Source organism: Schistocerca nitens, chromosome 2 (assembly GCF_023898315.1).
Source record: "Schistocerca nitens isolate TAMUIC-IGC-003100 chromosome 2, iqSchNite1.1, whole genome shotgun sequence".
Taxonomy (NCBI): Eukaryota; Metazoa; Arthropoda; class Insecta; order Orthoptera; family Acrididae; genus Schistocerca; species Schistocerca nitens.
The window spans coordinates 21,026,319-21,051,079 of record NC_064615.1 but is presented as its reverse complement, the minus strand read 5'-3'; the positions used below and the strand labels follow the sequence as shown (position 1 = coordinate 21,051,079).

General features: G+C 39.0%; 1 protein-coding gene across 4 annotated transcripts in view; it reads left to right on the top strand.

Annotated features, from left to right (window-relative positions):
- The window catches only part of LOC126235680 (E3 ubiquitin-protein ligase RBBP6), a 400,367-nt gene that overhangs the window by 205,598 nt on the left and 170,008 nt on the right, over window positions 1–24,761 (top strand). For all 4 annotated transcript variants that reach the window (XM_049944411.1, XM_049944412.1, XM_049944413.1 and 1 more), the window contains one exon: window positions 11,317–11,415. In XM_049944411.1, coding sequence (XP_049800368.1) covers window positions 11,317–11,415 — 99 coding nt within the window. The remainder of the gene's footprint in view (window positions 1–11,316; window positions 11,416–24,761) is intronic.

Here is a 24,761-nt window from a genome sequence, read left to right as displayed (position 1 = left end):
AAAACAACAATGGAGATCATAGTTAAAGCATGTTTAGGTGATATAAGCACTGTTTGATTACAAAATTACTAATAGTGTGAGCCACAAACTTATATTCAGCAAATATACAATTACTATACTTTTTGCAACCCAAGTCCTTTATTTAAAAAAAAAAAAAAAAATCAAGAAGTCTTGTTTGCTTTATTGCTTTCTTCTTCCAACACATTGTAATGAAAGAAGTTGTTGCTCCAGCTGGTTGATATAACTTGGAATCAATTAATCTACATTAAAAGAGGAAAAGAAATTACTGAGAGTTCCAGTTGCTTGCACAGCAGCAGCAAAATGTGATGCAACATGCTTCTTTTCTTTGTCTTCCTCATTGTCACTACCATCTCCTACACGTGATCCTTTGTAAGCATTTCTCTTGAATCAGTCTCTGGTATGGAAGTCAGGATATCAGCATCATAACGGTGTCATTGAATGTTAAATTTTGAGAAATATCAGTTTTGCTACTCCATCCTTCTTCTGAAACTGTGTTGTCTTTAGCAGCAACTCATATATCACAGCCATCCTTTGTGAAATGAGTTAAGAGAGTCTGTTTGTTACAGACCTCCTGTTACAGAACTCCAGGCAGTATCAGACATAAGCATAGTGGCTTTAACAAAGTGTATCATGCTGATACCTACAAGCTGAAAATGACTTGCGTTTTCTGACGTCTCCAGGATCTGCTGCTGTTCTCATCGGTACAAAATAGCATTTTTATGTTTTGGAAACACCTGGGCATTAATGGTGGCAGCAACTTCTGATTTCCATCACTATTTACATGTAGTAGAGTCGTCACCTTTTCTTTACTTTTTTTACCTCTGTGGCATTTTTCTTCCTTAACGATAGTAAATTATGAAAGGTGCTAGTTTTCATCATTGTTGAAAATGTATCTGGGGTCACAGTCCCGTATCAATCACGGAAATATAATTTTGTTCCAATAGTTTACACTTACTTTGACCAGAGCCCCAGTTTCTCCATTTACACTTTGAAATGATAGATTATGATATTTTTCTGAAACGATTCAGCCAACCATTCGATCCACTGAAATTTTCAGTTTCAATTTTATGAACTTTCTCTTGCAGTTTGTTTCCACTTATAGGAATAATTCCTCTTCTCAATCCTCAAAACTACATTAGCAAAATATTCTTCACATCTCTGAATGTAGGCAACAGAATGTTCCTCCCATTTGGGTCCATAGGAATGATTAGCTACATCATTTAAGAATGCTTCCTTATTTTTGAATATGCCACACATGTAGACGGCACTAAATCATATTTGTTTGCCATGTCTGAAGTATCTATGTTAGTATTGTCGCCAACATCATGGATGATAGTCTCCTTTTAATGTTTGCAGGCCATAACTCCACAAAAGTAAAATCGATAACTTTGATCATTCAGTAAACAAATAACTGCACTTTTTGTGCTTCGTAATTTGTAGACTCAGTGACTGTGACATCACATCACATGACCCGAACTGCATTGATATTCATTTCTGATTCTTTCAACACATCTGCCAGTATCGCTATGAAGGAAATCAAGTTATTGACTACAATCCACATAGTTATTGACTGGTAGAACCATTTATTATGTCTTTTGACAAAAATTGCGGCTTGTGTGAAACAAAATGTAGAGAGATTAGAAACTCACTCAAAAATGTTATGAACCACTTAGAAACTGATTTTTCAGTTTACAAAACATTTGTAAAAATTCTGTTTTTAAGGAATAAAGTGGGGTTCATTAAAAGTGGGGAAAAATAACATTGTTCTTATGTTAGTTTCGCCAGGATGAATGGAAATGCTTGTTAAAAATAGAATTTCCTAAACAATAGGTCCATAGATGCAGGGTTTTGCTGCAGCAGTTCAAGAAATTTTTTTTAACAGTACACAAAAAAGACCTGTTAAAATGACCAGTGTTGTGCTCCACAGTAAAGTTCTGTTAGCTAATCATAAAGTATATCACCCTTCAAATGCTGACGTAATGTATTTAGTAGCACAGTTTTCCACACTGGTCCTAATGATGGTACTATATCTCGTGACGTTAATAGCTGCCAATTCAAATACACTTAAAACTCACTGATACACTAATCTCGTAAAATCTTTTGAATGTAGTAAGCTCAGACACTAGAGTAATAGGTACATGCTCCACTAGAGTGGATTATGCTTTATCATCAGAAATGTTATAAATAAGGAAAATTACAGTATCTTGATTGTGACATCTTTTGTCAGGTGATTGAACACACAAATTCAACTCCGCCAAAAATAAGAAAGGTTGTTCAGCAGAAACGAACTTCGAATTGATAAAATGTTGATGTCATTAACTACCAGAGGAGAAATGGGATTTAGAAATGTGATTCTGTATACTGAGTGAAAGCATATAACAATGAATGGGATAGATTCTTTCCAACCTTGTTGAGACATTATGACTATTACTGCCCTTTCACAGAAATCCAGAATGTAGTTAAACACTACCTAATGGAAGTAACCCTTGACTTAAACTCTCAAGTCTGATCAGACTCAGGTAGAATATAAATGAACTAAACCTGCATCATAAGGAGACTACTGTGCTAATTTTTAAGGAAAAATACAATGTGGCAAAGAGGACTTCTAAAACTGAAATTACTAATCTTAGGAAGCAGATTAAGAGCAAAGCAATAAAGCAATCTGAAAATTGACAAATACGAGGTGCATTCAAGTTCTAAGGCTCTGATTTTTTTTCTAATTAACTACTCACCCGAAATCGATGAAACTGGCGTTACTTCTTGACGTAATCGCCCTGCAGACGTACACATTTTTCACAACGCTGACGACATGATTCCATGGCAGCGGCGAAGGCTTCTTTAGGAGTCTGTTTTGACCACTGGAAAATCGCTGAGGCAATAGCAGCACGGCTGGTGAATGTGCGGCCATGGAGAGTGTCTTTCATTGTTGGAAAAAGCCAAAAGTCACTAGGAGCCAGGTCAGGTGAGTAGGGAGCATGAGGAATCACTTCAAAGTTGTTATCACGAAGAAACTGTTGTGTAACGTTAGCTCGATTTGCGGGTGCGTTGTCTTGGTGAAACAGCACACGCGCAGCCCTTCCCGGACGTTTTTGTTGCAGTGCAGGAAGGAATTTGTTCTTCAAACATTTTCATAGGATGCACCTGTTACCGTAGTGCCCTTTGGAACGCAATGGGTAAGGATTACGCCCTTGCTGTCCCAAAACATGGACACCATCATTTTTTCAGCACTGGCGGTTACCCGAAATTTTTTTGGTGGCGGTGAATCTGTGTGCTTCCATTGAGCTGACTGGCGCTTTGTTTCTGGATTGAAAAATGGCATCCACGTCTCACCCATTGTCACAACCGACGAAAAGAAAGTCCCATTCATGCTGTCGTTGCGCGTCAACATTGCTTGGCAACATGCCACACGGGCAGCCATGTGGTTGTCCGTCAGCATTCATGGCACCCACCTGGATGACACTTTTCGCATTTTCAGGTCGTCATGCAGGATTGTGTGCACAGAACCCACAGAAATGCCAACTCTGGAGGCGATCTGTTCAACAGTCATTCGGTGATCCTCCAAAACAAGTCTCTCCACTTTCTCGATCATGTCGTCAGACCGGCTTGTGCGAGCCCGAGGTTGTTTCGGTTTGTTGTCACACGATGTTCTGCCTTCATTAAACTGTCGCACCCACGAACGCACTTTCGACACATCCATAACTCCATCACCACATGTCTCCTTCAACTGTCAATGAATTTCAATTGGTTTCACACCACGCAAATTCAGAAAACAAATGATTGCACGCTGTTCAAGTAAGCAAAACGTCGCCATTTTAAGTATTTAAAACAGTTCTCATTCTCGCCGCTGGCGGTAAAATTCCATCTGCCGTACGGTGCTGCCATATCTGGGACGTATTGACAATGAATGCGGCCTCATTTTAAAACAATGCGCATGTTTCTATCTCTTTCCAGTCCGGAGAAAAAAAATTGGAGGCCTTAGAACTTGAATGCACCTCGTATTGTCAGTGCCCTAAGATGATGAACATGGAACCATTTTAAATAAGGAATAATGTTGGAAACAGTGTGAAAAACTCAATTACTATGTGTAGTATTTTTAATAACTATTTCACTTCTACTGCTGACCAACTAACACGTGGTAAAGATACACAAGGTTGAGATCTCATGTCACCTCAAGCATTGTAAAGAGTTTGAAGTTATGGAGCTGAATGACCAGGAAATAAGCAAGGTAATACACATTCTTAAAAGAAAAGAAAATAAAAGAAAGAAATTCTTGTGGTTGGGATAGCATATCTAGTGCAGTTACTATGCTGTGTTTAAATGTGCCTAAAAGACATCTCAAAACCTCTTACCTACATGATTAATTGATTGCAATATTAAAGAAAACATGTATCCAACTGTTCTAAAAATGAGTGTTGTCAAACCAGTGTATAGAAAGGAAGCAAGGAAGATATTCCAACTGTTGGCTTACATCACCAATTCCCATCTTTAGTAAGATATACAAAAGTGTTAGCCTGTCCCAGCTTAGTGCCTTTTTCATGAAACACAAACTGCTTATAGATTGTCGGCATGACTTTCGAAATGATCTAAGCACAGCCACAGCAGCTACACAGCTCTTCTGTGAACTGTATTGCTTATTCAAGCAGAGGATGTGTCCTGCAGGTATGTTTTTGAGACCTGCCAAAAGCCCTTGACACAGTAAAAAATAATTATTTAAAAAATTATAAAAGAAAGAAACTATTTCATTTCAGGGATCCATCCCTTTATCTTCTAGCTACACACTGATAGAATCATAATCATTGCACTAAACCAACATACAAATTAGGTGATAATGAACTTTCAATGCACCATTGAAACAGTAATAGTTGATGTACCTCAGGCATCAATCCTCGGTCCCTTCTTTTCCTCATAAATATTAACAGCATTGCACAACTCATTAACTTCGATATTATAAGCTATGCAAAGGACATCTCAGTTGTATTCTATATCAGAGAATATAAGGAGCTAGACTCTTTTGTCACTAGTGGGGTAACAGAAATAATGAAATACCTCAATGGTCAGGACCTCAAGGTGAATGTCAACAAATCTCTATTTTTGGCAATTAAAACAAGCTGTTCACCATACCATTGTAAATATGTAATAATGTCTCTATAAAAGAAACTGGTAGCTCTAAATTTCTGGGTGTGTACATTGATGCAAACCTGTGATGGACAAACCACATCAATTTTTTTTATGTGAAAGGTCAACAGTGTTTGTATCATCTTGGCCAGCTCGCAAAGATGTGCTTCTTCTTCTTCTTCTTCTTCTTCTTCTTCACTTCAAGGCTTAGAGTATGCCTGTTCTGACTTCATATAATTAACTCCATCTCTTTCTTGGATGTCCTACATACCATCTTCCTGAGGGCTTGTACTTGTTTAGAATGACTGAAATTCTGTCTTCATCCAACTGTGTGAGGCATTGTCTCCACTCTTCACTGTATTCTTCAGTTTTCTCATTTAAATTATAAATTCCCAATTCCGCCCGGATATCATCATTTTTTATGTGGCCCCTCCTTGAGCAACCTTTGACAGTTCTTAGAAATTTCATTTCTGTTGACTGTATGTTATTTCTCTCTCTTTTTCTTCCTATCCAGGATTTGCAGCCATAAACTAGCAAAGGCACAGCCATTGTTTTATACAGTTTAGATTTTGTGGATTTTCTAACTAGGTCCACATATATGTTGAAATTTTTTTTGTTTGTTTTTGTCTACGTCCAGTTAGATATCACTGACTAAATAACTGAAACTGGAGACTTGCTCAAGCTCAATAAGTTTTAGATTGAATATAGAATTTTCTTTAGTGGGACAGAACTTGTGTTTTGGTAGCAGATATTTTTAGATTGTAATGTCTCCCTCTATAATATTTCTCTGTAACTTTCGCACAGAATATTGTAAGTTTGCTTCTGTCTTTTGTAACACTCTAGGGAGGGGTAGTGAGGAGAAAACTATTCCACATGGTGTGCAAGATATTCGAGATAGGTGGAATAATCTCAGACTTCAAGAGTAATGTAATAGCTCCAGTTACAAAAATGGCAGATGCTGTAATGTGCGAGTATTGGTGAAATAAGTCATGGTTGAAAAGTACCGAAATGACTTCTTTACAGAAAAATGGAAAAATTGGTAGAAGCTGATGTCAAGGAAGATCAGTTTGGATTCAGGAGAAATGTAAGAACATCCAAGGCAATACTGACCTTACAATTAATCTTAGAGTATTGGTTAAGGAAAGGCAAACCTATGCTTGTATCATTTGTAGATTTAGAGAAAGCTTTTGACAATGTTGATGGGACACGCTTTCAGAAATTAAGGCTGCTGAGGTAAAATACGGAGAGTGAAAGGTTATATAGTACTTGTACAGAAACCAGGCAGCAGTTATAAGAATAGAGGGGTGTGAAAGTGAAGCAGTGGTTAAGAAGGGAGTGAAACATGGGTTCAGCCTATTCCCAGTGTTACTCAATCTGTACATTGAGCAAGCAACAAAAGAAAAATTTGGAGTCAGAACTAAAGTCCAGGGAGAAGAAATAAAAACTTTGAGGTTTGCCAGTGACATTGTAATTTTATCAAGAGACACCAAAGGATTTGGAAGAGCAGTTGAACGGAAGGAGACAGGAAAGGAGGATATAAGATGAACATCAACGAAAGCAAAGCAAGGATAACAGAATGTAGTCAAATTAAATCAGGTGATACTGAGGGAATTAGATTAGGAAATGAGAGATTAAAAGTGGTAGATGGGTTATGCCAATTGGACAGCAAAGTAACTGATGGTTAAGTGTTAGGAATTTTTATCTAACAATCGGAAAGCCAGGATGAATTTTCTGAAGTTATTCGTCACATGTGTAGCCTTGTAGGTAGTGAAATGTGTATGATAAACAGTTAAGCCAAGAAGAGAATACAAGCTTCTAAAATTTTCTGTTATGGAAGAATTCTGAAGATAGAATGGGTACATCATACAACCAATGAGGTGGTGCTGAACTGGGGAGCAAAGATATTTGAGGCATAATAGACTGCAAGAAGGGACAGATTGATGGGACACATTCTGAGACATAGTGGATAATCACTTTAGTATTGGGGGTTAGTGTTTGTGTTGGAAAGGGGGGGGGGGGGGATTGTAGAGGGAGACTGAGAGAAGAATACAGTAAGAAGGTTTCAAAGGCTGGCGTGTTGTGGGTTGGCAGGAGAGCCAACACCGGGTACTAGAGGAAGCCGAAAGGCATGCGTTTTATCTCACGCAGGCTGGCGTGAGGTCTGGAACAGGACAAGGAAATTAGACTGTAGAAAAACGGACGTATCTGGTGGAATACTTAACTTTAATCCATTAATGATGAGCGTCACTCTTGACTGTACATGACTCATAATATCAATAGTAACTGGTAATGGCGCCTTGCTATGTCATAGCAAATGACGTAGCTGAAGGCTATGCGAACTATCGTCGCGGCAAATGAGAGCGTATTTTGTCAGTGAACCATCACTAGCAAAGTCGGTTGTACAACTGGGGCGAGTGCTAGGAAGTCTCTCTAGACCTGCCGTGTGGCGGCGCTCGGTCTGCAATCACTGATAGTGGTGACACGCGGGTCCGACGTATACTAACGGACCGCGGCCGATTTAAAGGCTACCACCTAGCAAGTGTGGTGTCTGGCGGTGACACCACATGGAGGTTGCAGTAGTTAGTGATGAAGAGGCTTGCACAGGATAGAGTTGCATGGAGAGCTGCATCAAACCGGTGTTGAGGACTGAAGAAGAAGAAGAAGAAGAAGAAGAAGATGACGACAACCCCAAATAATATATGGGACTATACATTGATGATGCCACCACACAAAATAACAGCATATATGACAAAATCTAGATTCTGTCAAATTTGTGTTCTTGCTGCGTGAGACTGAACATGCCACGACACAACATAATCATCAGAACAGCAGAAAGTATCAGTGTATGCATCTGTTCCAATATAATTCAATCAAACATAGTATCGTTGATGGTGGATATTGTGTGAGTTTAACATTTATGGAAAATACGTGAACAGAAGGTTTTCTGCCTTCCCTAATAGCTTCTCAAAATAATGAAGACTTTAAAATGAATGCTTATACAAATTTGTAATGAGGTGATTGGTTTATAAAGTTCATTATTGATTGTTAACAAAAAAACTTGGTGTCAATCACAGGATTTGTGCCAGAAATAGCTATGGAATCTACAAAGTTCCTCACTTAGAAGGCCTTGTGTAGCACCAAATCATGTATGTGGTTGTAGAGCAATTTGTGGCTACTATGTTCACTGATGGAATTCTTAATTTTAAGATGAGACCAGATTTTCCTCAAAAAGCAGTAATATGTATATAGAATTTCAGTGTAATGTGTACGCATAGAAAAATATTTTTAAGAAAGTTGAATGTCTGTGCTTCAATAAAATTTGTTAAGATAAAAAATACTGCCACTGAAGGCTCCCCCCCACCCCACCCCTCACCACTTCACACAAAATTATTTCAGCATGGGACAAAAAAATTGTTCCTTTTGCTTTTATGTTAAAAGGTTTTTGTTGTGTTTCATACACCAGCTGAGCTAGATAAGGAGAGAACACCCTCTACATCTACATCTACATCCATAATCAGCAAGCCACCTGATGGTTGTGGCGCGGGGTACCTTGAGTACCTCTATCGGTTCTCCCTTCTATTCCAGTCTCATATTGTTCATGGAAAGAAAGATTGTCGGTATGCCTCTGTGTGGGCTCTAATCTCTCTGATTTTATCTTCATGGTCTCTTCATGAGAGATATGTAGGAGGGAGAAATATACTGCTTGACTCCTCGGTGAAGGTATGTTCTCGAAACTTCAACAAAAGCCCGTACCGAGCTACTGAGTGTCTCTCTTGCAGAGTCTTCCACTGGAGTTTATCTATCATCCCCTAACGCTTTCGCGATTACTAAATGTTCCTGTAACGAAGTGCGCTGCTCTCCGTTGGATCTTCTCTATCTCTTCTATCAACCCTACCTGGTACGGATCCCACACCGGTGAGTAGTAATCAAGCAGTGGGCGAATAAGTGTACTGTAACCTACTTCCTTTGTTTTCGGACTGCATTTCCTTAGGATTCTTCCAATGAATCTGTCTGGTGTCTGCTTTACCGACGATTAATTTTAAATGGTCATTCCATTTTAAATTGCTCCTAATGCCTACTCCCAGCTAATTTATGGAATTAACTGCTTCCAGTTGCTGACCTGCTATATTGTAGCTAAATGATGAGGGATCTTTCTTTTTATGTATTCGCAGCACATTACACTTGTCTACATTGAGATTCAATTGCCATTCCCTGCACCATGCGTCAATTCATTGCAGATCCTCCTGCATTTCAGTACAATTTTCCATTGTTACAACCTCCTGATATAGTACAGCATCATTCACAAAAAGCCTCAGTGAACTTCCGATGTTATCCACAAGATCATTTATTTATATTGTGAATAGCAACGGTCCTACCTCACTCCCCTGCGGCCCACCTGAAATCACTCTTACTTCGGAAAACTCCTCTCCATTGAGAATGACATGCTGCATTCTGTTATCTAGGAACTCTTCAATCCAATCACACAATAGGTATGATAGTCCATATGCTCTTACTTTGATACAGTTCCCCACAGTTGTTTAATGAAAAAATGCCTTGCAGAAGTCAGGAAACACCACATCTACCTGGGAACCCTTGTCTATGGCCCTCTGAGTCTCTTGGACAAATAGCGCCAGCTGAGTTTCACACGATCATCTTTTTTGAAACCGATGCTGATTCCTACAGAGTAGATTTCTAGTCTCCAGAAAAGTCATTATACTCGAACATAATACATGTTCCAAAATTCTACAACTGATCAACGTTACATCTGAATAAAGAAAACACATTTTAAACCCATTTAACCCTACTTCGATGAGAGGCTATGACTTGGTACTTTTGTCATATAGGTGGTGGTTATGTTAAGGTTATGTTTGTTATGGATATACTATTTCATCATAGGTATTAAATAAATTTAATACTTTCTGGTTGTTACCTGGATCTTTTGGTGTGTAATTCTACAAGAAATGTTACAGGCATCCGAGTTCTTATAGTACTTGACGGTAAGTAATGTGACGTGGAGCATTCGTAAACATCTTCATATAGCTTCGTCATCAGCATTCTTTCAGTTTTGGGAAAATATTCTTTTGCAGATACTTGGAAATTATGGACATCATTATTGCGGGAGGGTTTCAAATCCATTATTTGACCAGTTCCATTTAATCGTCAGGATGAGCACTTGTCAGATAGAATTACTAAGGATTGAGAGGCAATCAAAATAAGAGTATGATAACGTATTTTCTCTGGTTTATTTGGTTGGTACAAGGAATCAGAGAAATGCTCATCCAGGTCCATGTAGGCAGAACAATAGACGTCTTGTATCATGGAGTAGTTTACTGTAACATTCTGAGAGCTGCATTCCAAGGAGGGTAAAAGAACACATTACTACATAAATCTCACAAAGACGTTGACTGGAAAATTATAGAAATTTGAGCTCATACAAGGCAGATTGTTCTGTCTTTGAACAATTTGCAATGAAAGGAAAGGGGAGAAGTAATAGTGGTACAGAAGGTGGCTTGCAGAGAACTGATGTTGATGTGATGACCATTCTTAATTGACCATTCCGTCTTTCTAGAAATCTCCCCCTCTTTCCCGCCAACAGAGGTTGATATAACATTTCAGGCAGTCAGATTAATACTGTGACGATGATGTTGGTGAAAGTCATTGGTCGTGTTTTAGATTTTAGGTATTTTAAAGATACAGTAACGAGGACAAAAGAAAAGAAAGGATTTTGTAACTACTGTGATCTGTGTTGTGGTTTTCAGAATATTAAAACATATTTTCAAAATGTGTGTTCAAAAAAAATGTTCAAATGTGTGTGAAATCTTATGGGACTTAACCGCTGAGGTCATCAGTCCCTAAGCTTACACACTACTTAACCTAAATTATCCTAAGGACAAACACACACACCCATGCCCAAGGGAGGATTCGAACCTCCGCCGGGACCAGCCGCACAGTCCGTGACTGCAGCGCCTTAGACCGCTCGGCTAATCACGCGCGGCTAAAATGTGTGTGTGTGTGTGTGTGTGTGTGTGTGTGTGTGTGTGGTTTTATATAATTGTTTAACAATAGTTAGTTTATTTGTATTGCTATATATATTGTTGAGAAATTTGTCCTTAATAGAATGTGCAAATTTAAATCTGCATAAACATTTCTGTTTAATCAGTATTCTTTTCCCCTCTTAAGGATCACGGACGTCACACTATGAAGTGGACCGGGATGGGCCTCCAGTTGGGAGAGGCGGCTATCGTGGCTTCAACAGAGGAAGAGGTCGAATGATGCATGGTAAGCTCGCTCTCTCTCTCTCTCTCTCTCTCTCTCTCTCTCTCTCTCTCTCTCTCGCGTGTGTGTGTGTGTGTGTGTGTGTGTGTTCTCACAGTTATTCTGTTTCACATCTAAGTCTACAGATACTCCGTAAGCCACCATACAGTATGTGGTGGAGGGTACCCTGTACCACTACTAGTCATTTTCTTTCCTGTTCCAGTCCCAAATAGAGTGAATAGAGTGATGGGGAAAGACTGTCTACATGCATCCGTGTGAGCCCTGATCTCTTGTATCTAAACTTCATTGCAATTACGCGCAATTTATGTTGGGGGCAGTACAATGATTTGGTAGTCAGCTTCAGATGCTGATTCTCTAAATTTTTTCAATAGTGTTTCACAAAAAGAACACCACCTTGCCTCCAGGAATTCCCATTTGAATTCCTGAAGTATCTCTGTAACACTTACGTCTTGTTCAAACCTATGGGTAACAAATCTAGTAGCCAGTCTCTGAATTGCTTCAGTGTCTTCCTTGAACCCGACCTGGTACCAATCCCAAACACTTAAGCAGTACTCAAGAATGTACTGTTAATTTTCTTATAATGATACCATAGCTCAACTTGCTAGGAAAGAAGTAAGGCTATGCTATAAAGACAACACATTCTTTTTAAAAAGAATTGAAAGTAGAATTGGAAACTAAAAATGCATGCACACGAGGGTGTTTCTTAATTTGTTGCTCAGAATTTAAACATGGTGTCATCAGACTGTTGCACAGATTTTAGATTTATAGTCCATTATATTTTTAAGGACACCTTAATTTCAGTTTGATAGCTCAGTACTTCATTCTGAACATTCTGAAATTTTCAATGTGTGAACTTATAAACATACAACTTGCAATGAAAATAATTCACCAGTAAATATGACAATGAAAAGTCATGGATGGAATATAAATAATGCAGTAAATGTACCTGTGTTAGAACCAGTCAGGCTGCAGCACCGATTCAATATAGCTTGTGAGGTTAATGTAGCTATGCAGGTCTTTGAACATGTACATGTGAGAGTATGTAAATTTTGTACTAGTTAGCTCTGAATGATATCACGCTAGGTATTGCTTCAGTCTCATTTCTTTGGGTATCAGCTGCTCAATGCTACAGCTACACTATCTAATCAAAAGTATTCGGACTCCCTTATGTAATGCAAAACAGACCACTGGATGTCAGGAGAAGTAGACCCACCAATTTAAAAAGAAGCAGGGAGTATTGTGTTGTAAGTAGAGAAGCTGTAGCAGTAGAATGGGTCGGTCGGTAGCACTCGGGGATTTGAAATGTAGACTAGTCATTGGATGTTGCCTGAGTAACAAATCCATGAAAGACAACCCTTCTTAAGCTGCTCAAGGTACTGTCAGTAACATGAAGTGAAAACATGGGTTTGGCGAATACCTGGAGAACATTACCAGCCATCATGTGTAGTGCCATTAGTAAAGTACGGAGGTGGTGGTTGTTACGGATATGGAGGTGGTTTTCATGGTTGGGGCAGTGCTTCCCTTATTGTATTTATGATAGTGATAAATGCAGGAGGATATGGACACATTTTACAGCATTGTATACTGTGCATAGCAGATGAACAGTTTGAAGACAATGATGCATAGTATCTGCATGACGATGCCTACTTTCATGAAGCAGTATCGGTGAGGCAATGGTTTTTGGACAGTGACTTTTCAGAAATGGACTGGCTTTCCCAGAACCCAGACCCGAACCCAATGAAACACCTTTGGGGTGAGTTTAGTACAACTACTTCGTTCTAGAGCCTATTGTTAAACATCCGTATCTTCTCAGATTTCGTTTCTTGAGCAAGAATGGGCTGCCATTCATCCACAGACATTCAGGTGCATCATTGAAAGTCTCCCCAGCAGATTTTAAGCCATCGTAAAGGTGAAGGGTGGATACAACCCATATTAATGTCCGTTAATAAAGATCCGGATGCTTTTGATCAGGTTGCATATGTGGTGGTGAGTTTTCTCTTTCCTTTTTTTAAATATTGTACTGTTAATGATCATTAAGTGCAACCCCCCCCCTCCCCCCGCCACACACACACACACACACACACACACACACACACAGGTACAGAAAGGGGGACAGGGGGAGGAAGTAAGTTTGCATCATGAAGCAGAATTGTGAAATTAGTGCCAGTTGAGTTTGCACATCAGCATTACCCAATTTATACAAAAAACATAAAGAACGTAATTGGTGTTAGTAGTTTGGAAATAAGAATTTATTATTATTTTGTTTAGTGCTATTTTCCAGTGTTCGTTAGATTATTCCGTGTACATATAGTTAGCAAAGCAATGGACATTAATGTGAAGCACAAATAAGCATTATCCTGCAGGATTCAAAAAAAGAGAGGGAGCGTCTAAAAAAGACAGAGGTAGTGTCGGGTGTGATTAGAAGTTACAAAATTATTTTCACAGTATAGTACTGAAGGGAAAAGTATATATGAAATGTTAATTCAACAGTAAAAAAAAGGGGAAAAATAATGAAATAACTGACACAGGTGCACGTCATGAATAACCAGTGGCCTTCTGCTGGCAACACAATTGTTAACAGTGTCTGTCTCCAGATCAGAGAGAATTCATTCATCTGTCTGCTGTAAACATTCACCATCACTTAACATTGCATTTGTAGTTTCAGATAATACAAAGCCACAGGGAGAAATGATAAATAAATATACAGGAAACAGAACTGTACTGTACATTTGGGAAACTAATTTACAATTTTATTTCTGTTAGGAAAGACATTAGCACACTATTTTTTGCAGGATTTATTATTTGGGGCCTACTGCTTTTATCTGTCAAATTAACTTCACTTATTGGTGAGAATTTACAAGTTGTCAGATACCATTCATCAATTGCTAGTGTAGAGAAACTTCCTTTACTTTTTATTTCTAATGCAGCTCAAAAATGGGACACAGTTCTTATATTTATAAATACTCATTGAACAGATATTACAAACCACAGAGAAAAAATTATGGGTCTAACTAAATAAACACAATTTTCTAAATGTTACAGGTGTTTGGAAGCGTATTTAAAGGAATCTACTTTAGTCCTCTTTCATTTTTTGCCACTCATAATTTCTAGTTATAAGGGTTACTGCACAGAGTTTTTTGGGCTACTTGATGAAGTCTTTGAAAAGGGAATACATATGGGACAAAACTGTTTTATTCATTTTGATAACCAGTATCTGTTTCCCCTAAATGATATCTGTGACTGTATGAGCATGTGAGTTTTTAGATATGTTGGTGGTGGGGTATCGGGTAAAGTTGTCAATCTTTCAGAGTTCCTCCAAAGACGTCTGGCAAAGTAGTCAGTTTTCTATTCTGAGCTTTTTTGCTGTTTTCAAGTGTACCATTGGCTGGAGGCCCCCCCCCCCCCCCAAAGAAAAAAAAAGAGGTGTGTCTGTGTGGTAATGGCCATTAACCAAGACTTTTTTAAGTCACTCTGGTTTCATTGTAATGGTGTTGTTGTTGTTGTTGTTGTTGTTGTGGTCTTCAGTCCTGAGACTGGTTTGATGCAGCTCTCCATGCTACTATATCCTGTGCAAGCTTCATCATCTCCCAGTACCTACTGCAACCTACATCCTTCTGAATCTGCTTAGTGTATTGATCTCTTGGTCTCCCTCTACGATTTTTACCCTCCACGCTGCCCTCCAATACTAAATTTGTGATCCCTTGATGCCTCAAAACATGTCCTACCAACCGATCCCTTCTCCTTGTCAAGTTGTACCACAAACTTCTCTTCTCCCCAATCCTATTCAATACCTCCTCATTAGTTATGTGATCTACCCATCTAATCTTTAGCATTCTTCTGTAGCACCACATTTTGAAAGCTTCTATTCTCTTCTTGTCCAAACTAGTTATCGTCCATGTTTCACTTCCATACATGGCTACACTTCATACAAATACTTTCAGAAACGACTTCCTGACATTTAAATCTATACTCGACGTTAACAAATTTCTCTTCTTCAGAAACGATTTCCTTGCCATTGCCAGTCTACATTTTATATCCTCTCTACTTCGACCATCATCAGTTACTTTATTCCCTAAATAGCAAAACTCCTTTACTACTTTAAGTGTCTCATTTCCTAATTTAATTCCCTCAGCATCACCCGATTTAATTTGACTACATTCCATTATCCTCGTTTTGCTTTTGTTTGATGTTCATCTTATATCCTCCTTTCAAGACACTGTCCATTCCGTTCAACTGCTCTTCCAAGTCCTTTGTCGTCTCTGACAGAATTACAATGTCATCGGCGAACCTCAAAGTTTTTACTTCTTCTCCATGAATTTTAATACCTACTCCAAATTTTTCTTTTGTTTGCTTTACTGTTTGCTCAATATACAGATTGAATAACATCGGGGAGAGGCTACAACCCTGTCTCACTCCTTTCCCAACCACTGCTTCCCTTTCATGCCCCTCGACTCTTATAACTGCCACCTGGTTTCTGTACAAATTGTAAATAGCCTTTCGCTCTCTGTATTTTACCCCTGCCACCTTCAGAATTTGAAAGAGAGTATTCCATTTAACATTGTCAAAAGCTTTCTCTAAGTCTACAAATGCTAGAAATGTAGGTTTGCCTTTTCTTAATCTTTCTTCTAAGATAGGTCGTAAGGTTAGTATTGCCTCACGTGTTCCAACATTTCTACGGAATCCAAACTGATCTTCCCCGAGGTCCGCTTCTACCAGTTTTTCCATTCGTCTGTAAAGAATTCGCGTTAGTATTTTGCGGCTGTGATTTATTAAACTGATAGTTTGGTAATTTTCACATCTGTCAACACCTGCTTTCTTTGGGATTGGAATTATTGTATTCTTCTTGAAGTCTGAGGGTATTTCGCCTGTCTCATACATCTTGCTCACCAGATGGTAGAGTGTTGTCATGACTGGCTCTCCCAAGGCCATCAGTAGTTCTAATGGAATGTTGTCTACTCCCGGGGCCTTGTTTCGACTCAGGTCTTTCAGTGCTCTGTCAAACTCTTCACACAGTATCGCATCTCCCATTTCGTCTTTATCTACATCCTCTTCCATTTCCATAATAATGTCCTCAAGTACATCGCCCTTGTATAAACCCTCTATATACTCCTTCCACCTTTCTGCCTTCCCTTCTTTGCTTAGAACTGGGTTGCCATCTGAGCTCTTGATACTCATACAAGTAGTTCTCTTCTCTCCAAAGGTCTCTTTAATTTTCCTGTAGGCAGTATCTATCTTACCCCTAGTGAGACAAGCCTCTACATCCTTACATTTGTCCTCTAGCCATCCGTGCTTAGCCATTTTGCACTTCCTGTCAATCTCATTTTTGAGACGTTTGTATTCCTTTTTGCCTGCTTCATTTACTGCATTTTTATATTTTCTCCTTTCATTAATTAAATCCAATATTTCTTCTGTTACCCAAGGATTTCTATTAGCCCTTGTCTTTTTACCTACTTGATCGTCTGCTGCCTTCACTACTTCATCCCTCAGAGCTACCCATTCTTCTTCTACTGTATTTCTTTCCCCCATTCCTGTCAATTGTTCCCTTATGCTCTCCCTGAAACTCTCTACAACCTCTGGTTCTTTCAGTTTATCCAGGTCCCATCTCCTTAAATTCCCACCTTTTTGCAGTTTCTTCAGTTTCAATCTGCGGTTCATAACCAATAGATTGTGGTCAGAGTCCACATCTGCCCCTGGAAATGTCTTACAATTTAAAACCTGGTTCCTAAATCTCTGTCTTACCATTATATAATCTGATACCTTTTAGTATCTCCAGGGTTCTTCCATGTATACAATCATCTTTCATGATTCTTGAACCAAGTGTTAGCTATGATTAAGTCATGCTCTGTGCAAAATTCTACAAGGCGGCTTCCTCTTTCATTTCTTCCCCCCAATCCATATTCACCTACTATGTTTCCTTCTCTCCCTTTTCCTACTGACGAATTCCAGTCACCCATGACTATTAAATTTTCGTCTCCCTTCACTACCTGAATAATTTCTTTTATCTCGTCATACATTTCTTCAATTTCTTCATCATTTGTAGAGCTAGTTGGCATATAAACTTGTACTACTGTAGTAGGTGTGGGCTTCGTATCTATCTTGGCCACAATAATGCGTTCAGTATGCTGTTTGTAGTAGCTTACCCGCATACCTATTTTGCTATTCATTATTAAACCTACTCGTGCTTTACCCCTATTTGATTTTGTGTTTATAACCCTGTAGTCACCTGACCAGAAGTCTTGTTCCTCCTGCCACCGAACTTCACTAATTCCCACTATATCTAACTTTAACCTATCCATTTCCCTTTTTAAATTTTCTAACCTACCTGCCCGATTAAGGGATCTGACATTCCACACTCCGATCCGTAGAACGCCAGTTTTCTTTCTCCTGATAACGACGTCCTCTTGAGTAGTCCCTGCCCGGAGATCCGAATGGGGGATGGTGTAAGATCCTAAAATTCTTAGAACCTCTACGGGCATTTGATTGCATGTATGAAGAACTGAGTTGTTTTCCTTTATGAAGTTCCCCTACTTTTTCATCTCCAGTCCTGCACAAGTCACGTATACCAGTGCTCCTACTGAGTCTAGGCAGAGTGCACTCATTAAACATGTTAAGAGACCATTTTTCTTGTCATATTATTTCATTAATGTTCGATGTGCTTTGTGTGGGTATTCAGATTATTATAATAAAATCCTGTATGGATCGAAATTGACTTGTAAATGCTCAGACAAATCACAAACATTTCCATGTCCTATTTATTCCTCCAAATTGTCAACAGTTCATGCTTTTCAAAAAAATGTCATAGTAGCTTATCAAATATTCTATACCTTGAATAAGACATACTGTGTGATGTGTATTACATCTCTTTCTATCTACACTGAATCTGTAGCACCCCTTCGTTGCACAATGTAAATTTAGAGGTTAGTAAAGAATGTTTGCTACCAGGGAATGGACGACATTGCTGAGTGTGGTATGCAAGAAATAAGTGCACTACTAGTTTTCGCCCCCCCCCCCCCCCCCCTCCCCCTCCTGCTGCTCCCTTTTAAATTCCAGGATGAACAGAAAGTTCGTGGATATATTGCAAAAAGTGCATCTACTAAGAGATTCACAGATACACAATTAAACTGATGGAGCATATAATTGGAAACAGGAGTAGAAGGTTTTTATTTGGTAGTGCCCACCTGGATTAATAATAACCAAAACTGAGTGATTGATTTTAATATGACTACTTGTGTAGGATTGTAATCAAAGTACACAGTTAACTTAATGATGGGTAAAGGAAGACAAAGAAATGATACAATCAAGTTAAGCATAAACTTAATTTTTAATAGTGCTCAGTCACACAATTGGATAGGTTTTAACCTTCCCCTGATGCTTTTGCTTCAGTTGCCTCACTACACAGCGAGAGAGAGGTGCAATTATTATCACACGGGGCTAGCATTGAGGAGGACGAGAGTTGAAATCTGTCGCTGGCCATGCAGATTAAGGTTTTTCCTGATTTCCCTAAATTGCATGAGGCAAATGCCAGGATGATTTTGTTGTGTACAGCTCAATTTAGGTTGTCCGACCTTAGCGAAACATGAATGCACTGAGACTGGAGGTTTACTGGAAGAAAGTACTTCATTGCGGCAATTGTATTTAATGAACAGGATGAACACAGCAATTATTACTGTTCAGCAGGTAATGATTGGAACGTAGAATGTATCATAAAACACAGAACATACAAAACATATAAAAATTCACAGCAAGGAATAAACTACACAGAGACATTATTAGAAAACACAATGCCCCTGCCAGCTAGGGTGGAAGCTTCTTGACAGCTGTGATTCAGTTGTTACTGTGCACGCGTGACACTACACCACTAAACACATGAGCATCACTGTTGGCACTAACTTGAAAGTCAACCGTGACAACAACATGCTACTGCATAGCTGACGCTAGACCAGCCTCTGTGGTGGAAATTGAGCGTCTTCATGGAACAGGGCAGGAAAATGCATGTGGCTGTCAGAACAGGTTGTGCATGCTTGTCGTTGGTCACTGTGGCTGCTGGAATGGGTTGTGTGCACTTGCCGTTGGCCAGCATTGGTTGGTTGTTGCTCCTGTGGTGGAGGTTGTGGCGATCGTACTAGGAGATGCTTTGGATAGTAGCTCTCCCTGAAAAATGTGTGGTTGACGGCAATGGTTGTGGGCATCCTGCTTACCGTCGTGAATTGTGCTTTATTTGTTTCATAACATACTTAATCTAAATCATTTTATTCAAGTACAGGAGGCACATCAGAATTGCAGTAAAATTTCACCATAGGCAAAGAACAGCTGATGTTAACAAATAGCATAATAATAATAATAATAATAATAACAGTTATGTTATATATACATACAATAAAATCTAGCAATTATGCTTGCTCAAATTATCATTTCATCGTCTATGAATTCTTCTATTCAATAGTAGCATTTCTCCCACAGAATCTACTGTACCCTTGGTTTTTTAAATTTCTGGCTTCGTATTTAATATGTTTTTGTCTATTAACGTGTTATATATTGTCATCCCCATATACTGTGGAGTCCGTGCACATAATTTAACTATGTGTCATGTGCCACCCATTTTGGATGCAAGATGGGGGGCTGGAGACCAAGGATTGAGGGATGAATAGTAACTTCCCTGAGCACTGGGTTAAACTTTCCCCTGAACGACTGCAAGACAATTTAGAGCTAAACATTTAGGAAGGCATGAAACTGGTAGCAGTTTGGTAGTTTGATAAAATGCATAGTATTGTGGCATACGTCCTGTGGCATGCTGTTTGGTCGGGTTGTGGCCAGTCAAGTGACTGCACTAGCTTGGCATTTATGGATCACTGCACTGCATCGTAATCCAGCAGCAAAATGTCTGGTGACACTATTGCCGAGCCATGCATTTGCTACATCAGGTAACATATGGCAATATGCTAGGAAGTCAGCTCTGATTATAGGCTCTGCGACACCTGCAACAAAACAATTCCAGGTGAAGGTATGAGACCTCTCCAAGTCCAGCTCAATTTGTTCCATCTGTAAATGGCTATGTTTGAGTTGTTAGCAGCAGAAAGGCAGAACAAAGAAGGTGGCCAGCAATTATACAGGAAAGTTCGTGCACAAATCCGACCCAATGTTAAAATTTCTATTCGGTCTTCTGGTCGCTAATATAAAAATGCTGAGATACTGTTAGGCAGTTGGATGCATCTATATCTGACTACTGCTGCCATTTAGATAGGTGCTAGGTGAGATGCACTTGGGTTCCTGCTGCCCAAATTTCTGGAGAAAACATGTTGTGGATGACTGCTCTATTCCCCTGAGAACTGATGGGTTCGGTTTGGAATATCTGCAAGATCTTATGTCGTAATGATCTCTGTCTTTCCTGTACCTGTGCCATGCCAACAGGTCACAAATTTGACCAGCCAGAGCACTCAAGTCATCTGACAGATGATCATAATCTGCTCACGTCACTGTTGATCACGAGGCACTGTTGCATGCTGCCACCACAGTACTGGTTCATAGTGACATTATTGTATCATGTTGGCCAGCTCTGCAGCAGTTCCAAGGGTGTTTTTGTGTGACATGCTACTATCATTTAACCCAAACTAGAAGATGGCTTCTTCAAAGTGTACAAATTAATGTGTTGATTATAGTTCTCGTGTTGACTTTCCTGCATAGATACTTCAGGTATTTCGACAGTTTCCTGTTTACAGTGTCTTCTTGCATTAATACTTGATGCATGTGCTCCTGTTGTGATAGACACTCAGCGAATTAGTTCTGTCTTCGGTTTACAGTATGAATATTGTGTGTGTGCTGTTGTGGTGACGTTTTAGGTTCAGCCATATATACCCGGGCTAGTGAAACATGTCACTTGACAGCTCGCGTGTGGTTGGCCACACTGCGATTGCGAGGTTGCAATAGCTGCCACCGCACACGCCCACAACTCCGAAGTACGTTTTGTAAATGTAAGTTACAATCAACGTTTATATGTAAGTGCAACAAAGTACATTTTTCTAACTATGGAGAGGACGACGACGGAGACTAAGCGTTTAATAGTATATTAAACCGGGAAATAACCTGAAGTTAATGACAATATCTATGAAAAGTAGCTGCATGTAAAACATCGTATAATAATGCAAATCTAAGCATACCAAATAACACGCTTTCCACACTCGTAGAAAGAAATAAAGCAAAACATACATAGCCTACCCAATTGCAGAGAGAAAAGGAATTAATTCTGTATACGTTTACACTCGCCAATTTACGATGTCAGTGGCGCAGTTCCATCCAGTTCTCCTTCACTGTTATTGGAATTGGCGCCAAAACCATTGTTATCATCATCATCATCATCATCATAATCATTAAGGGAAATCATTAAACAGGGTAAGAAGTTTATTTTCCTTCTTGCGCCTATAGCATTGATTTTAGGCTTAATTTCACACGCGCGTATTGTAAGTAAACAGTGACTTAACTTATATGTAATCACCAGTGTTTTTTACTCAGTACTCTTTCAATTTATTTATATCTGCCTGAATAGTTTCTAGGGTCCTTTGTTTATGTTTTAGTCAGTACTTAAATCAGTTTATACGATTTCTGTTTTATCATGAGTAAGAAGTGTGTGACATGCCGTAGGGTTGTTAGTTCTGGGGTGTGGTGTGATGGGTGCTGTAGTTTCTTTCATTGGGGCGAATGAAGTGGCGTGGGAAATGAGGACATAAATGAGTCTCACCAGTGGTATTGTAGGATCTGCAGTAGAGATAGGAAAATACTGGAACAGGAAGGGAAAATTGCAGCTCTTCAAGCTGACCTAGACAAGGCATGGGAGGATTTGGACAGGTTAAAGAGGGAGAAGGGTGAATAGAGGTGGGAAGAGGCAACAGGTAATAGGGGGAACAGGCAAATGAGAGCATCAGACAGCTTTGTCATAAATCTTGAAGACAGATTTGACCTGTTGCCTCAGTCAGAATCAGATGAGCCTCATGTAGCTGAAGCTGTAGAAAGGGCACAACAAGCTTTCAAGGACTTGAAAAAGGTAGGGAAATTTGTAAAGAGAAAGAAAGTTCTATTGTTAGGTAACTCCCATGGTAGAGGTGTTGGCCAAGTACTGCAGGAAAATCTAGGTCCAGAGTACCAGGTCACAAACTTTTTCAAGCCTAGTGCAGATCTGGATCAGGTAACAGAGGATGTAGGTTGTTTATGCAAGGATTTCACAAAGAAGGATGCCGTGGTTATAGTGGGTGGTCCGGGAAATAGCATTGACAGAGACTCTGAGTATTCCATAGAGAGTGACCTCTTGAAAATAGCTTCAGCAACGAAGCGTACGAGTGTGGGATTTGTGTGTATGTTGAGATGCCATGATCGGCCTCATTTGAACTCTTCCGTCGGGAGGGTGAACTTGGAGTTGGGGTGGCTGCTTAGGACGGATGTAGGGTCCCATATTGGTTTGATTTCTGTGGATGCTATCGGTAGGTGGGACTACAGTAGGCATGGCCTTCACCTCTATAGGAAAGGGAAGGGAAAACTGTCTGGGTTGATTGCAGAAAACTTAAGGAGGGACACTGTCACAAGTGGTAAAATACCAGTGGTCACAGGTGTCAGAGGGATGCCTTTTTTAGGATAGGGAAGGGGGAAAGAAAACGAGTTTTAAGAGAGAATGGCAGACAGGCTCAGTTTGAGAAAACAGATGAAGAGGAGTCATATTTTAGCATACAGCCTCCATTTAAACAGTGTTTAACAGAAAGTAATCAGAAACTGCCAGTTCATCTTTGCCAAGCCGTTATAATCCCATTAGTATGCAGTATCAGTTATCTTTGTTACACCAGAACATTCCGGGACTCAGAAATAAAGTTGATGAACTACTCATTTGTATTGATGAAATGAGTTCATCTACCAGTAATCAAATTGACATAATCTGCCTCTCTGAACATCAAGTGACCACTGGTATAGATATGTTAGACATGTCAGGATTTAAGCTAGCTTCCTACTTCTGCAGAGTAGATATAGATGGAGGAGGAGTTGCCACATTTATTAAAATTTGCCATAAATTTAAGAACATTGACATTAATAAATTCTGTTTAGAGCGGCATCTACAAGCATGTGCAACATAATTAGAGTTCCATAACAGATCCTATATAATAGTAACTATTTACCGAGCACCTGCAGGAAATTATAATCTATTCATAAATCATCTAGAAGCTCTTTTGGGTTATTTAACAGGAAGAAACAAAGAAATTTTGATTGCTGGTGACTTTAATACAGATTTTCTAATGCAGTCTTCCAGTAAACATTTACTGCAGTTAGTAATGTTGTCTTTCAATCTAACTCACACTGTAAACTTTCCAACTAAGATAATTAAATCCTCAAGGACAGCCATTGATAAAATTTTTGTAGATAAATCGAAGGAACAAAATCATATCATAAAACCTGTAATAAATGGACTATCAGTTCATGATGTGGAGCTCCTTGTTTTAGATGTAAATTCTAAGGAGATTATCAAGACTGCTAAATCAGAGTACAGGAGAGTAGTCAATCAACCAAAAATTGAATGTTTTAGAAAACTGCTCAAAGATATGAACTGGAAAGATGTTTATAGTGCTTATGACATGAATGAAAAATATAACACATTCATGAACAATGTCAGTACCATGTTTGAAAACTGTTTTCCTCTAAAAGTTACTCAAATTAAACAGAAGTCTATAATAAAACCATGGAGTACTCAAGGAATAAAGATTTCCTGTAAGACAAAAAGGAAAATGTATCTGTCGACCAAGAATAGCTCCAAGGCTGATGATTTAGCTAAATACAAGGAATACTGTAAAATATTAAAAAAAGTAATTCATGCATCTAAACAAATGCACTACGAGAAGAAGATAGCAATGTCTGGGAACAAAATAAAAACAATATGGGATATAGTGAAAGAGGAGACTGGTAGAACCCGAAAGGAAGAGGAGCAAATAGCATTAAGGGTAAATGGCACATTAGTAACCAATGGGCATAGTGTGGCAAATCTATTTACCAAGTATTTTATATCTGTTACTGATAGAATGGGATTGTCAGGATCAGTAAATAATGCCCTTGAATATCCGAAACTAGCCTTTACAAATAAATTCAGGTACATGAATATGTCACTTCACCAAAAGAAATAACTTCCATAATAAAATCTTTAAAACAAAGCATTCTAGTGGTTACAATGAAATATCAACAAAGTTAATTAAGGCATGTTCTTTTGAGTTTAGTACAACTCTAAGTTACTTGTGTAACCAGTCAATTATAACTGGGACATTTCCTGACTGGCTAAAATATGCAGATGTTAAGCTTCTATCCAAGAAAGGGGATAAAGAGATACC